This window comes from Epinephelus lanceolatus, chromosome 22 (genome assembly GCF_041903045.1).
Source record: "Epinephelus lanceolatus isolate andai-2023 chromosome 22, ASM4190304v1, whole genome shotgun sequence".
Classification (NCBI taxonomy): Eukaryota; Metazoa; Chordata; class Actinopteri; order Perciformes; family Serranidae; genus Epinephelus; species Epinephelus lanceolatus.
In genome coordinates, this window is record NC_135755.1 from 38,491,131 (window position 1) to 38,508,470 (window position 17,340).

At 39.8% G+C, this 17,340-nt stretch overlaps 1 protein-coding gene across 1 annotated transcript in view; it reads left to right on the forward strand.

The window, feature by feature from the left end:
• sorcs2 (sortilin-related VPS10 domain containing receptor 2) overlaps window positions 1-17,340 on the forward strand; it is a 1,194,681-nt gene that overhangs the window by 264,535 nt on the left and 912,806 nt on the right. Inside the window, exon 2 of the mRNA XM_033609881.2 lies at window positions 5,734-5,801. Within this exon, the coding sequence (XP_033465772.1) occupies window positions 5,734-5,801 (68 nt within the window). The remainder of the gene's footprint in view (window positions 1-5,733; window positions 5,802-17,340) is intronic.

A 17,340-nucleotide genomic window follows, 5' to 3' on the forward strand; every position in this document is an offset into this window, starting at 1 on the left:
AAAGAAACAGAGTGAGACTGCGAGAGAGAAAGAGAGAGCAAGCGCGCACGAGAGAAACGCAACATTGATTTACAATTGTGGTGACCTAATCCCAGGCTACCTTTGCATCATCAGCCCATGGAGGTCTGCTCGCAGTTCCATATATTCGGACACTGCGAGCCACGGCGAATTGAGTAAACTCTCATTACGCCTTCGCGCGGCGCATTTAAGGGCGAGGAGAGGGGCTCATTTGATTGGTGAAACCCACTCCACACCTTCTCTTCTCCCTCTTTCCGACTTGCGCAGGTAGGAGGGACGGAGGTGGGAAAGAGGATTAGCTGCGCCAGGCGCACAGTGTGCCAAACTTGCAAAATCCGCCTGGCCACACCCAGTTGGTGAAGCGCAGGTGCACTGCGCCCCTGCCTCGCCCGGTCTGCGAAACTAGAGCCCAATGTGTTTAAAGCAAAGAAAACTGTTTAAAAGTGTTCTAAATCACTCATGTTACCCATTATGCAGTGATTAATTTTTATGTATTTCACAATGGTTCTAATGGGTTACAGTTAATGTTGTGGTAAGACATTTTGCACAATGACTTAAGTCGTATACACAGTTATTTAGCGTAAATGAGTGTCTAACGTGAAGTTGTGTCAACCTGATCTCACAGAAATATGTGAAATGACCACGACCTCTTAACACCGCATTCCGTGGTGGCAGCACATAATGGGTTGAAATTACGTGCCGGTACCACGGACACAATGCCAATGTAAAGTCAATTAAGATCCTTTCTCGTGGTGGACACATGGATTCCCTGATTCAACAACGTCCTGTATACACGCAAAAATGCAAAAGTGTTCTTGATATTAAATGGCAGATATATTTCTCTGTTATAATTTCCCACCAATAATAATAATAATAATAATAATATTAATAACATGATAGTTCGGCTGTACTACACCGCGTTCCAAATTATTATGCAAATTATATTTTTCTCTGATTTTCCTAAATAGTCGATGCAAATGACAGTCAACATAATTTTCAAGTCATCAACTGTTAAAGTTTAATTCAAATGTTATTGAACAAACCTCCCAATGAAAACAGTATTTTTTTCAAAAATAAAAAACTTAAAATGCACTGTTCCAAATTATTATGCACAACAGAGTTTCAACACATTTTCTAGGTTGTAAAGAACTGAAAATAGTCATTTGTTGAATTTGCAGCATTAGGAGGTCATATTTACTGAAATCAAAAGCTATTTCAATCAAAAACATCTTAACAGGTCAAGTTACATTTTAACAAAGGACCCCTTATTTGATAGCAGCTTCACAATTCTTGCATCCATTGAACTTGTGAGTTTTTGGAGAGTTTCTGCTTGAATTTCTTTGCAGGATGTCAAATAGCCTCCCAGAGCTGCTGTTTGGATGTGAACTGCCTCCCACCCTCATAGATCTTTTGCTTGAGAATGCTCCAAAGGTTCTCAATAGGGTTGAGGTCAGGGGAGGATGGAGGCCACACCATGAGTTTCTCTCCTTTTATGCCCATAGCAGCCAATGATGCAGAGGTATTCCTTGCAGCATGAGATGGTGCATTGTCGTGCATGAAGATGATTTTGTTTCGGAAAGCACGGTTCTTCTTTTTGTACCATGGAAGAAAGTGGTCAGTCAGGAACTCCACATACTTTGCAGAGGTCATTTTCACACCTTCAGGGACCCTAAAGTGGCCGACCAGCTCTCTCCCCATGATTCCGGCCCAAAACATGACTCCGCCACCTCCTTGCTGACGTCGCAGCCTTGTTGGGACATGGTGGCCATCCACCAACCATCCACTACTCCATCCATCTGGACCATCCAAGGTTGCACGGCACTCATCAGTGAACAAGACTGCTTGAAAATTAGTCTTCATGTATTTCTGGGCCCACTGCAGCCATTTCTGCTTGTGAGCATTGGTTAGAGGTGGCCGAATAGAAGGTTTATGCATAACTGCAAGCCTCTGGAGGATCCTACACCTTGATGTTCGCGGGACTCCAGAGGGACCAGCAGCTTCAAATACCTGTTTGCTGCTTTGTAATGGCATTTTAGCAGCTGCTCTCTTAATCCGATGTATTTGTCTGGCAGAAACCTTCCTCATTGTGCCTTTATCTGCACGAACCCGTGTGTGCTCTGAATCAGCCACAAATCTCTTAATAGTACGATGATCACGCTTAAGTTTTCGTGAAATATCTAAGGTTTTCATACCTTGTCCAAGGCATTCAACTATTTCACGCTTTTCAGCAGCAGAGAGATCCTTTTTCTTTCCCATATTGCTTGAAAATGGTGGTCTGCTAAATAATGTGGAACATCCTTCTTCAGTAGTTTTTCCTTTAATTGGGCTCACCTGGCCAACTAATTATCACAGGTGTCTGAGATTGATTTGAGTGATCCAAAGAGCCCTGGGACACAATACCATCCCTGAGTTTAATTGAAAAACAAAAAATTTAATCTTTATGACACTTAAATACAATTTGCATAATAATTTGGAACGCGGTGTAGATATTTGATATATTCAGTAGATTTACTTTTTTACGACACTATTTGACAACTCTACAACTAGAGTCCCAAAAACGCTGTTTCTATAGAACTTGCTAAAATATCTGAAATTAACCATCATTCCTAATTTTTCTTAACATAGTTCATCTAAGTGCAGTGTGTTTACTAGTTCGGCTTTACTAGATATTAGATATATTCAGTAAATATCTTTTTACAACCCTATTTAGAACCCTACTTTGCAAATCAGAAGAACTACAACTATGTTGTGTATCAAGCTGCATGGCGCAGTCCTAGGGAATTGTAGTGTTTTGAAAAATATGTGTTTTTCCTAGATTTGGAAGTTGTAAATACTGAATTGAGAGTACACTGTGGACTTTAAGGGGATGGTAAACACCCTTGTGTAATCAGATTTTAAATATCTAATTTCTAAATGGGTGAAAATTAATTTTATCCATATTTTACCCATATCTGACAGCACCCCCAGTTCTTGACTACACTCACATGATAGTTGAGGTCAAGAGCTATCTAAAACAGTTGGTCCCATGTCTGTACCCCCTTTTGTTGCTGAGTTATATGCCTTCAAACATGCACTGAGGTCAAGGTTCAAAGGTCAATGGCTGAAAGCAGGAGCCATGTAGAATCTTCATACTGACATATGTTACTTTCCAGGTTGAGACCTTTCCAACAATGTATTTGGTTTAGCTCTATGACAAAGTTTTGATTTTTTCATTTTTTTGGACACAAGCCATGCCAGGTGTAATTTCAGAGAGCACTTTGAAGGCCCCGTGTATAAAATGAGTTTTGTTTGTTTCTTTGCTTGTTTTTATCTTTTTTACTGTAGATAGTTACTAAAATGAGTCATCCTCAGACAATACAATACTACTAAAAAGTAAAACCAATAATAACAATAATGAAATAAGCAAAAATAATATTAAAATCATATTGGCAGACTCCAACATGTTTCCCAGGCCCAGTGTATAAAATGATTTTCTTGTTTCTTTGCTTGTTTTTTTTTTCTTTTTTATTGTAGATAGTTTTTAAAATGAGTCATCAATACTATAATCAATACTACTAAAAAGTAAACCAATAATAACAATAATGAAATAAGCAAAAATAATATTAAAATTATATTACTGGTTCTGTGGCGCTGGTTCTGTGGCGCTGGCTTGGGCTCCACTCTCCCCTGGTGGAGTGGAGGATGGCTGGGTTGCCGCCTCCCGATGCGGACGGCTCCATGTGATGGTGTTTTCTCTCTGGTTCTTCCGTGCTCAGTCTTATTTTTCTCTTCTTATTTATTTATTTATTAGTGGCTTTTGGATTCGGTTACAGCAGACGGATGGCAATTTGAAATGGAATGAAGCCCACAGACGCCAGACAGTAGCTACAAAACAGTAGTGGAACGCGCCCCATCTGCCCACAGCACAATGCTCTTAAAGCCCTACGCTATCAAAAGCTGGCAAAATACATTTATTTTATTTTATGTTATGGCCTTGACATTAACCTGTCATATTGTTGAGTTATCAAGGACACTTCCGTGTTTTTGTGTGTATACAGGAATGTTAAAGATATCATTGAGGAAAACGAGGTTGACGTGACATTGTTGAATCAGGGAATCCGTGTGGACACCACGAGAAAGGATCCTAATTGACTTTACATTAGCATTGTTTCCATGGTACCGGCACGTAATTTCAACCCATTACGTGCTGCCACCACAGAATGCGGTATTAAGAGGTCGTGGTCATTTCACATATTTCTGTGAGATCAGGTTGAATTGTGCTGAAGTGAAATAAAGAGCACTTCCTGGGTCAGAGTTCATCTCTTTGCCCTATTCCAGCAATTGAGGAACCTAAACCTTTCACAATGTATTTTTATAATAATAATAATAATAATAATAATAAAATTTTTTATTTGTAACGCACTTTATATTTAACAAAAAATCTCAAAGTGCTACAACAGCAAGAAAAGAAAAAATAAGTTAAAACAAGAGTTAAAAGCAGTTATCAAAGTAACACGAGCAAAAATTACAGATTAAAAGATTTTTTAAAAAGGTACGTTTTAAGGCCCTTTTTAAAACAATCAATTGACTGTGGAACCCTCACGTGTTCTGGGAGGGTGTTCCACAGTCAAGGAGCAGAGGAGCAAAAGGCTCAATCTCCCTGTTATAGTTCAATGAAGTTAAAAAAACAAAAAATCAAAACAGTTTTGATGTGTACTCAATGTTTCCTTTTTTTCATATGACAACCAAATGCTCAAACATCAAAAAGAAGTTATGTTAAACTGACATAAAATTCCTGTGAGACAAGGGTCATGTGACACATCTATTTAGTGTCTGGTGTACTCAAAACTTGTGTTACTGTATTGTACTAACCTAAAAGTTTTGAGTGCAAGCTGTTTCCAAATAAATTAATAAATTACTAAATAAATAAGTTGACTGAGTGAATAGGGGTTAACAGTGTACCTGTGTTTTTTTGTTCCAAAAATGTCTGACTTTATAAAAAAAAAGTATATGGTAAAACCCCAAAGTTTTCCCTTGGGGAAACTATTTGTTGTTGGAAGAAAAGGTAATAGTGGCTATGCTAGTAGCGATGCTAGTAGCTATGCTAGCATCCATATACTGTATAAATAATGGGCACAGTTTCCATGACATCACTCATTGGTTTGTGGACTCCCCTTTCGAAGCCTTGAGTTTAGAATTTAAGCCGTTGCCATCTTGCTGTTTTGAAGGTAGAAGTGACCATATTTGGGCAAGAGGGTGGCCCGCCCTTAATGTGTAACTTTAAGCGATAGATAGATAGATCCTTTGTTGTCATTGTGTGTTATACAATGAAACTTTGTTCAAGCAATCCAGTTAGTAGCATATGAATAATATGAATAAATTGTAAATAGGTGAGTTTTAGAAGGTTGTCGGACCAAGTATGAAGCGTGGGCTGGTAGCACTGTTGAGGTGCCCCTGAGCAAGGTACTGAACCCCCAGCTGCTCAGGGCACCTGTCCAAGGCAGCCCCCCTCCCCCCACACTCTGACACCTGTCCTGTTTGTGCTTGTGCATGTATTTGACAACGTAGAAAAAAAATAATACAGTACATCTCCTTTCTTATCTTATTAATTCATTCAACATTGGCTCTTTGTCTTCATCGGGGGACCTGTGTCCCAGTTTAAGAACCACTGCACTAACCAGTCCATTTCTTCAGTAGTAGCTTAAATGTTTCTCTGTCTTCCACCTTGTCTTGCAGGTCATCCTCATCCTGACCAAGTACTACCATGCTGACTCCACCAAGGTGCTGGAGAGCTCACTGTGGAGGTAGGCCAACCATTTACACCATGTTTGCTGTTGTTGGAAGTATTTATGTCATGTCTGTCCTCAGACTCATGCAAACCTTTCATCAGTAAGCAGCTTCCCTTAGCAGTGAGGTTATTGTAGGTCTCTGTTATCTCTCTGGGCTTCTACAAGGAGTGATAAAGAGTGCTAGGGCAGACAAAACATCAGCAGGCAGCTACAAGTAAAGTGGGGAACCAGAGAGTGTTGCTGCAAGGCCAGAGCAGGAATCTGTTTGGGCAGATAGCATATCAGTGTGGTGCAGGGCAGGACGGCAGGCACTGGCAGTGCCAGGGAAAGGGGTCAAGTCTGGCTGGCAGAGCCTTCTCTGTTTAACAAAGCTGTCTTTGCCAAAACACTTCATGCCTCCCTTGCTCGGAAAAGCACTCCACTTCCACTCCACTTAACAGCAAGTGTATCTTGTGCTCTTACATACAGTATTCTCATTGAACATTCATTTTCTCTTTATTCTACATCCACTCCCTGACAGCTCCTGGAGTACTGCTTTGTGGTTGAGCTTGACCTTCTCTAGATAAGGGTGTGGAGGAAACTTTCCTAATAAAAACTTAAAAATAGACAAGACAGGGCTCATAACACTGGCTAAAATTAGCCTTCTGGAAGGCATTTGCACATAGCACAAATGTATCTGATGGTGGTACTTAATTCGTGCCATTCACCTCACTGAGCGCTCCATGACTTCAAAGCTTAAGCCTCTCATTAGCTCTGACTGCCTGTCTCCCTGTAGGACAGATATGAATAATGTACATATTTTTCTTCTTCCCCCGTTGATGTTTTAATTGTTGCAGTGTATGAATAATGCTGCAGATTCACCACTGGACAACCCTCCCCCCCAAAAAAACACCAAATGGTTGAATTGAATCTAAATTGGCAAAGACAGAAAAATCTGGCTGGCTGCTGTTGGCATCATTGTCCCAAAGCAGAAATTACCATGAAATTAGCATGTTTCCAAGAGGACCTCTGACCACATCTTGGTAGGTATTATGTGTGGGGTGTACCTCAGTACCTTGTAGCTGTCAGCTTGGCGTGGTGTGTGGACAGCCACAATCCACTGGCCTGTAGGCTTTGAAGTCCCAGGGCTGTAGGATCAAACAACGCAGATGGAGGAAGATTAATGAGTTTGCTGTCTTGCCCTGTCAGGTGGCATAGATCAACATGCCAGGTTTCCCACAGGGGACACTTAACAGCACAGAGAAGGGAAAAGTTTTTCAGGGCAGCCGAGGTAATGAACTTGGCCCTCTTAGATCAGCAGTGGTCTAAAGAGGCTTGTTGTATGTCAATGAGTAAAGCTCACAATCTGTCCTCACAATTGAGAAACAATAACTGTTACTAATCCAATCCCCTGGGTATCAGCCAGTTAGTGTCTCTCTTGCCTCTGTGTGCTAAACCACTGTAAACATTTATTTTTGATGGAGTTTCAGTGTTTGACGATTGTCTTTTCCTTGCAAAAAGGAATTCAAACCAGTGATCACTGAGGGGTAGAGGTTTTGTATGTCCAGCACTTCTTTGGCTTGTATGTTGATAAGTAAGAGTTCCTACATGCAACAGTCATGTTGGTTATAGCTGCTCCTGCTCTATGTACGTATATACCCTTATTACATGAAAATACCACAATTTTTTGTAATACTAAAAAAAGTTGGAAACTTGGGAGACTTCACCAGACCATGACAGTATAGTTCATTTAGTCACACAATAACAACTAGGGTTGAGCCAAATACTCGGAAAAAACAAGTCTCCAATACAGATAATGTACTTTTTAGAAGTGTGAGTTTCAACCAAATAACATGTATCAATATTTGCACTTTTGATGAAGGAATATCTTTATTTGGGTAGCAGTGGTCAAAAATTATTTGGGGCCTTATTTACAACAATTGCATATGCACAACAAGGGCTAGTAATGTGCATACTCCACTTTAAGCATGAAAAGGGATTTATTAAGAAAAACTTAACCAGGACATGTATGTAAATTTAGGGAAACTCTGACTACCACATACCCACATTTTGGAGATGGGAAATTGGTTACACAGATGGTGAGGTGGTGAATTAGTCAGATGGAAAATTAGATTCACTTCATATTACAGTTTTGTTATAGATCCACTTCATAAACATTCAAATGCAGCAGTGTTATTTGTGTTTGTGACAGGAGCCATAACTTTTCCATAAGCACCTTTTGATTGTAATATGTCACCTTAAATTTAAAATCAAATCCTGCTCAGTATTTTATTAGAGCTGTCTCACCATCACATTGCCCACCACCAGAGTGCAGAGGAGAGGGTTGGGGATGGACTGTATGCTGCTGACACTCATGGTCAGCAGCATAAAACACAGCTGAATGATACCAGGCTGTGGCAGGTGACAGGAGACAGGAAAGTATGGCTTTCCTTTACCTGATAATAAGTGTGAATATACTGAGTCATTTTCACCTCAACCATGTTAAGCAGGCTAACTGATGAAATTAACATCCTTGGTTGTAGAAATCTAAGAATACATCAAACAGCATTAAATAATTGCAGTAATGTGCGTCAACATAGTCAACAGTTTAGTTTTCAGATAGCTTTGTGTGTAAAATGGCTGCAGGGAACTTGAGTGCACGGTCAGGTGCACAGAGCGCACTGGAGACACTGTGGTACTCTTATTTCTCACTCAGCACATCTTCACCACTTGCACATATGGATTGTGTAAATTCAGCATCATTAGATATCAGGGTACTTTTTTTTTGTTTTTTTTAGATCTACCCTTTTTTATCAAAGAAAAAGTCCTGTTTGATGAAGTCACTGCATTAAAAGCAGCAACATGTATCCACTTGCTGCCTTTTCTTTAGGTTGGGACCTCACTGCCCACCAAACTATAGGCTATGTGCTTTCTAACCTCCAGCTCATCCACAAGCACCTCGATGTGCTACGTCAGGAATAATTGTTTTCTTGGTTTTCCTCTCAGTCATTGCCATGATTTACAGTAAAGAACTACTGATCAGCCGGCTCATGTCTATGCATTAGCATTAATGAGCTGCTTTGCATTGATTATTTATGGATGAATGTGGGTGTGTAGAAGGTGAGATATGAGGCTGGTACACATTTGGACAATTCCAAGTTGATTTGGGATTATGAATGAAATTGCATGCTGGCAAGCATACACATGGTTTAATAAATCAGAATATCTTTGGGCATATGTACATTTCCTCATTTGTACATTTGTACATTTAGTGTGGATTCTCTAAAGAGTTTAAAATAATAAAACAACTTCTGATCAATCCACTATCAATTTCAGATGAGAAATAACAGCTTCTGGTTTGGTCCCTGCTGTAAACATCCTTTATGCAGGTTAGAGCAGCTCCTATAGTGTGTTCAGCTTAACGAACCACTCTTTGCAGGGCTTTGCAGTCCTGTTTGGTGCTGGTTCTGTACCAGTGTTATTCCCTGTCAGGATGCTCTTAATGATGCAGGAGTAGAAATTCTTGAGTATTTTAAGGAATACCTGCAATTTCATCAAGTGTCTGAAATTAAACAGTCCCTGCCTTGCCTTTCCTACCACTGACTCAGTATGCAGCACCCAGGTCAGGCCCTCAATGATTTGGACACCAAGGTATTTGAAGCCTTCTGCTCTCTCCTCTGAGGACCCATTTGATATTAATAAGGGAAGCATAGTTCTTTTGCCGCTTCTTCCCATAATCCACTATCATCTCCTTAGTTTTGCTGACGTTCAGGAGGTTGTTGTCCTGACACCAGCACTTAAATCTGAAATAACTAAAACTGAGGAGTCACCTCTGTCTGCAGCAAGCAAAAGGTCGTTAGTAACCTTAACAAGAGCTGTCTTAGTACTATGAAGTGCTCTAAAACCAGACTGAAATTTGTTAAAAACATTGTTATTATTCATAAAAGATACCAGTTGTGAGGAAATTACTAAACAATAACCAAGTAGTTTTATATTCCTAAACTTGATAGGTACAGGAAACATCAGTCCTGTGAATTTTTTTTGGAAGCTGACAAATTATTCATTTTGTCAAGTACTAAGGCTTGTTGAATTGGTCACTTTATTGGTCATGAAGGTCAATTATTACAAACTACATTATGTGTGCCCAAAGATTAAACAAGACATATATCAGAGAAAACCTTGTAATTCTCCATGCACTATCAAGTGTCAACTATGTTAACTATCAAGCTCATACCTTATTACCAAAACCACATTTAATGGCATGTTTGTTTGTCAGTGTGCTGTGGAAAGTTGTGTCTGTAGTAGACTTTGGCATCAGTGTTGATTTTTTTTAATTTTTTTTATCATCGCTGCTTATTACTCCCATTTGTCTGTCCCTCAGTCTGTTAAGGCTGGCCCAAGGTGTTGGACTATAGCATGGCTGATAAAAGAGTTTCAAACATCCCCCCTCACTTGTGTCTGTTTGTGAGGGAGAGAGAAAAGTGAGTGGCAACTCATGGACTAGTTGATGCCCTCCCAGATAGTTTATACTTGTCTTTAAAATACCCTAGTGAAAATGTACCTGTAGGAAGATGACTCTGATTTAACCGTAGAGAAGGCCGTCTAACTGCCTGTTGGCAGCAGGTCTTCTTTCTTTCTTTCTTTCTTTCTTTCTTTCTTTCTGTGGTAATAGGAGCCTCAGTGATGTCAGTTTGGCTGAGGTGAATTACGGCAGTCAAAGTTCAGGACCTCTGAAGTGAGAACAGATACAGTGGACACTTTAAACTCAGACGTCCTGCTGTGTGTATGTGTGTGTTGTAGCTACACATCTGTTTAAGCGTGTGTGTTACTGTCAACCTCTACCTTGGAAAGAACTGTGTTATCAGAGCATTTAGGGGAGTTTCTCAACCACTGCACTGCAAACAATATATGGTCATGTAGTGTTTAGTTACATAAGATAAGATAAGATAAGATAAGATAAGATAAGATATCAATTCAATCAATCAATTTTATTTATAAAGCCCAATATCACAAATCACAATTTGCCTCACAGGGCTTTACAGCATACAACATCCCTCTGTCCTTTGGACCCTCACAATGGATAAGGAAAAACCCCTTTAACGGCGGAAAAAAAACGTTAGAAACCTCAGGAAGAGCAACTGAGGAGGGATCCCTATTCCAGGACGGACAGACGTGCAATACATGTCGTACAGACCAGATCAGCATGATAAATGAGAATGACATAATGAGACAGAGAGAGAGAGAGAGAGAGAGAGAGAGAGAGAGAGAGAGAGAGAGAGAGAGAGAGAGAGAGAGAGAGAGAGAGAGAGAGATGCAGGACAGACGGTAATGACAGTAGCTTACAACAACATTAATGAAAGTAATAATATTATAGTTATAGTTCTGGCTACTGTGCTACAATATGTTGAAAGTATATATTAATAAGATACACCTTTATTGATCCCACAATTGAGAAATTCCAGTGTTACAGCAGTCAAGGGTAAAGAGTCAAATTAAAGATTTCAGTATTTAAAAAATTAAAAAACTAGCCATGTAGAAAAAAGTACAAAAAAAAACAAGAAACAGCAATAAATAATAATAATAATAATAATAATAATAATAATAATAATAATAATAATAATGAGCAGTGGATAAAAAAGTAAGCAATGGATTAAAGTGAACATATTTAGTGCAAAGTGAATATTGAAACATATTCATATACATATACATAAACCCAACGTTGGCGGTAACGCATCACAAAAATATACATTACAGTAATATATTACATTTAGGAGTAACAAAGTAATATAACACATATTATCAACAGGATTTCGGGTAATATTACATTTACATAGGCCAGGAGCCAGGTCTAGCCCTCATGATGTTTTCTGCTAATTTTTTAATTACTATTTCATGCTCGCCTGTGCCTTGGGCCATCACAAGTTGATTACAAGCACCCAGAACTCGGGGGTATTTGGTCTAAAAAAAACAACTTTTTTGGGACATGTTTCTGGCGAAAAAAGGAGTACTCTGACACAAAGGAGAAAGTAGCCAAATATAGTTCTGGGGCTTGCTGCCATTTCATTTCAAAATATCACACACAACATTGCCCCTAACCCCATCCACACTGATCCACACTGTACCACTTATGCCAGTGTGCCACAAGAAACAAAATCATCCCAAGGTCATTGTGTCTTGTCATATCATTAGATGCTATATTATAGAAGGGTGCAGGTGATTGGAACAACTGGGTCATGCCATACTGTGCGTTGTCATGTCCAGTGTGTTCCCATTAATACACCTGCAATGTCTATAACGTATCATGTTCTGCTTTTGCATCCTGAGGCTGCCTGAAAGCAGCGGGGATAAGGTGCTGGCCCTTGATTTGTTTTTGGCTCATCCTGGTCATCGGCACATTTGGGTGATGCTAGTAGCCTACATGTTAGATATGTTTCCATTCACATTCTTGACAACTGCAGAGCAATGCCTGCACAGAGTCCTGTTCTTATGCATAACTGTCTCTCTCTCTCTTGGCAATCTTGTGTTTAGCTGACATTAAAATGCACATTAACACACAGAGTTTGGCTATGCTAACATATTTTTTACCCCTGATCAGGGGCGGGCTGGCCATAGGGAGGTTCGGGAGTATTTCCGAACGGCCGGTCTGTTGCAGGCCGAACCGGCCGGTGGTCGGAACGTTTATTTACCCCATAAAACGCAGCCGCAGTTGAGCGCAGCAGCCTGCCTTCGCAGCCGCAGGTGGCAGTGGCACAGAGTGGAACGTCAGACTGGGTCCATCTAATATTTTGCATATTAAGGGAGGATACGAGCAGTTAGCAAGCACTGCCTATATGGCCCTATCATCCCAGACGGGTCGGGCCAAAAAAATATGCAAATGACTCGGGCCGGGTCGGGCCTCCTTTTTTTTGGGCAGACAATTAGGCTAATGCTGGTGTGTCGGCTGCGTCGGGTCTGGGCTTAAAAACCCACAGGCCGGGTCGGGTCAGGTTGTAATTTTCAGGCCCATTGACAACTCTAGTTTGTGTTTTTGGATGTGATCAGGGCACACAGAACATTAAAGGTAGCCTATCAGCAATGTTACACCATACTTACATAAATCATTAATCTGCTTTATCAATTAAAAATAAAATCCATACTGGCTGGCCAGAAAAACGCACAAATTTCTTTATTGCAAAAGAAAATATAGCCTATTTCAGAAGAGAGTCTGTGTTCAAAGTTAAAAAGATAATATTTGAATATAGGCTATACATCCTGTTTTCCTGTTCTGTTTCTACATTAATATGTGGACTGTTTCATTGCTATTCTGTTGCCAGGGCAACAACTCTGGTCCCTGTTTACTTCCTGTCAGCTTCTGCATTAACATACATTCAAACAGGAAATACAAAGGGACCCATTTAGAATGTTTATGTTGTCCGGTTTGAAATGGTCTATAGCCATTTTTACCAGCTCAAGAAAAATACATTAAAGTGAGTAATTCATTTACAGTGTGTGTGTGCGTGTGTGTGTGTGTGTGTGTGTGTGTGTGCATGTGTGTGTGTGTGTGGCGCTTTTGTTATGTTGATTTTTATATTGTATTTGTCTTCTAACACTGTGAATTATTTGCAAAAGTGCTATAACGTTTATCATTGTTGCTGTTATTGTTATTATTAGTTGACAAGGCCAGTGTCAGTCGTGGAGTTGATGCAGAGGGACAGGATAATGCCAGTCATAGTGAGGAGGAGGAAGAGACAGATGAGGAGGGACAGGAGAAGGAGGAGGAGGAGGAGATGGAAGAGGAGGTGGAGGAGAAGAAGGAGGAAGAGGAGAAGGAGAAGGAGGAGGAAGAGGAGGAGAAGGAGGAGGAAGAGGAGGAGGAGGAGGAAAGTGGAGCAGGAACCACCAAAAAAACAGTGCCAGGTACAGGTGCAGTGTGCAGGACTGGGTTGGCAATAGGTCTTTGCATAGAATTATATTATATTCAATACACTCTACTGACTGACTAATCTGTGTGTGTTGTGTTTAATATCATTAGATTGTTTTTATACTGCAAATAAAGTATTCGTGTTAAAATTACGGTTCCACTTGTCGATCGTAAAAAAGGCCTCTCCAAATCAAGCTCCTGGGCTGAATTTATCTGAATCAAACTTAGACCTTTACAGCATTGATTTAAAGATATTAACATAAAGTATTTGGAGCATATCTGAGAGCATTGATAGCCTGCATCCTACAATTTTTTTTACATTGTAGAGAAATCTGTGTGATAGCACAAAACAGTAGGTGGACACTATTTTTCCAATACTAGACAGTAAAACTCTTGGAGTTTCTTGCAAGGGCAGATGGTGGAGAAAGCGAAGAGCTGAACATAAGACCCACAGTGAGTTCCAACTCTGAATCTTGCTTGAGGACACCTAAATAAGATATTTGCCTAATCTGATACTGTCTCTTCAACTTTAAGTCCTAGATGTATGCCTTAAATAGAAATCAAATTCAGATACTGCATCAGGGTAAACACAGTGAAACGTGCTGGAAGATTACGCAATGTGGGGATTTGCTATTGCTTTACAAACACTGTGATGACTGCAGGCTGACAGAACTCTCCATAAGACTTTGTTGCTCCAAGTCAAACCATGAAATACTCAGCAAACCTTTTTGATCCTCACACTGAGAGGAGCAGATGTGCATTTTTTTGGGCTTGCAAACGTCAGAGCAAGTATCTTTTTATTTTCAGATGAGACATAGAGCTTCAAAAATCAGGCAGTCAGTGCCATCCATTTGTGATTTGATGGATGGAACGTTAATATCGTATTTTGATCAGATTACCAGATAATATCCTTATCTCTGATGTGTCTTCAAAAAGGCTGAATCCAGTTTTAGAGGCTTCTAAAAGATGAAAATATATTATTTAAATTAATTTGGAAAAAAAGGTCATAGACTGTAGAGTCCTCTGGTTTTAGTTACATAAAATACTAGAATTGCAACTGTCTGGGCTTGAATCCAGATACATTAGATATTGGTTTAAGCACTGGCTATTGAAAGCTTCATCTCTCCAAAATATTTGTCAAATATTCATATGTGATCTATTTACCTCCACAGTAATCATATACTTATACTTATACTATACATAAACAGGCTATTGGTTGGAGAGTCCAGGGGTATTTATAATTCATGCAGTCTTACCACATCTTTGAAGATGCAACGGGGGATTGTAGGCATCACACCAGGGGGGCTTTACTGTTCCATTATGGACAAAGAAACCGTCCGAAAGGCCAGCACTTCTTTATACAGTAGATCAACCACACCACACCTCCACAAACATAACCAGTGACAGTTTTTTATATATGTCATATATGGTCAATTTGCATTTTATGTTTTTTTTTATTTTTTTTTTATCTGAGTGTAAATTCATGGGCTTTTATGTATATGTATATATATATATATATATATATATATATATATATTAACATCGAGTGAAAGAGAAAAGGAAGAGGGCTTGATGAGAGGGGTGGAGAATGAATCCAAAGAGCCTCTAGGGCTTCTTTAAGCTGAGCAGTAGGGGGCATCAAACTTCAGTAACATCATAGTCTTCTCTCTTTCTCTCTATTTCACCCTTTCCACCCTCTCTGCAGAAGGACTAATATCAATCAATCAATCAATTTTATTCATAAAGCCCAATATCACAAATCACAATTTGCCTCACAGGGCTTTACAGCATATGACATCCCTCTGTCCTTTGGACCCTCGCAGGGGATAAGGAAAAACTCCCCCCTAAAAAAACCTTTAACAAGGAAAAGCCGGCCCTAACTATAAGCTTTATCAAAGACGAAAGTCTTAAGTCTAGTCTTAAATGTGGAGACGGTGTCTGCCTCCTGGACCGCAACAGGAAGATGATTCCACAGGAGAGGAGCCTGATAGCTAAAGGCTCTGGCTTAGACACATACTCTTCCCATTATGGTCAAAATTGGCTCTTCACATCAAATTAAATTTTATACAATTATTATACTGCATATATCAGCGGAACACAAGTGTAAACTGTTTCGTGCACAAACACTACAAACTAGTCTGCAGTTACGTCAACATACTAAATGAGAAAGCACATATTAATAAAGACATGTTGATTAATCAATCCAACTATATCTTAACTGGAAATATATTCGATGTCAAATGAGGGATTAAACACATGAAATTATAACTCACTCATACTATGACCTACAAGAGTGAAAAATCTCACTCAACTACAAAACAAGGATTATGCCTAGTTACAATGTTAGAACATGGATAAAATGTATAGTTTACTTTCAAGAGACATTTTAAGTTGTTTAACAAGAGAAAGGAATTCATCCTGAATTTATGATTCACAAATCTGGAATTCTTATCTTATTTTCACCAGGGTGAGAGTAAGATAGAGCTGGGGTGACTCCCATAGATGTGACAAAAAGGAAAAGAGGATGTGGTTTTATTGGGGGTAGAATATTCAGTCCTTAAGAAAACAGTCTGTTTCATCAAAGCTATGATTCTTCAGTGGTGGTTGAGTTTCTCCCTGTTGCTTGGATCTCAGCAGATCCGTGAACTTAAAAGCATATTTAATGACCCTGGTCTGGCAGTTAATCTGACTGAGATGTTAAAATGCTGGATTTTCCCAGGATGGTAATCAGCAAACTGGGATCTGGATGGTTTCCAATTGACACCTTTACCACTCTTGACGCCAGGATGATGGTGTAAGACTTCATAAACTTTGAGGGGAAACGGGCAACGCCGTAAACATTTGACCCTCAGAGTGGCCCATCTCACCTCAATCTATTTACTTACAATCTGTGCTTTGGAAGAGTTCAGAAGGCTGTTTTTCCTACGTCAGTTAGCATTAAAATCAAAGTTAGTGGTTTAGTAGTAAGGAATGTCAAAAATAATTTACTGTTAATAGAATAATAGGCAAATTAACTTTTGTTCCCTCTGCTCCATTTCCATGTGTGCCATGTGTCCAGCATTTTGTTGATTGACTTTTCCAACAAATGTTTACATTTTTTCTTTAAAGGAGCTATATGTAAGAAATCTAAAGCATAGTCGTAAAATCATCCTAATATATCACAGAGACTAAGGAATAATGTTCATATAACATACTGATCTCACCGACAACAATAGTACAGCCAGAATATTTGCATTTAAAAAACATTTTTACAGTCCACAAATCATGTTTATGTTTTGAATTTGTGTTTTGGCCTGTTGCGCCACCCACCGCTGTCTACCAGTCACACAGTCAGTAGAGTCTCAGCATCAGTTACAGTTACAACTAAGCTACAGCAGCACGGCAAGCAGCATTAGCATTGCCCTGGTACATAGCATTAGCAGCTGGCTCCTCCTCAGCTGTATCCCGGCAGCAGCGTTAGCAGTGTCCCGATACATAGCATTAGCAGCCGGCTCCTCCTCAGCAGTATCCCGGCAGCAGCGTTAGCAGTGTCCCGGTACATAGCATTAGCAGCCGGCTCCTCCTTAGCTGTATCTCGGCAGCAGCATTAGCAGTGTCCTGGTACATAGCAATAGCAGCCGGCTCCTCCTCAGCTGTATCCCGGCAGTTAGCGTTAGCAGCAGAGAAACCGGACAT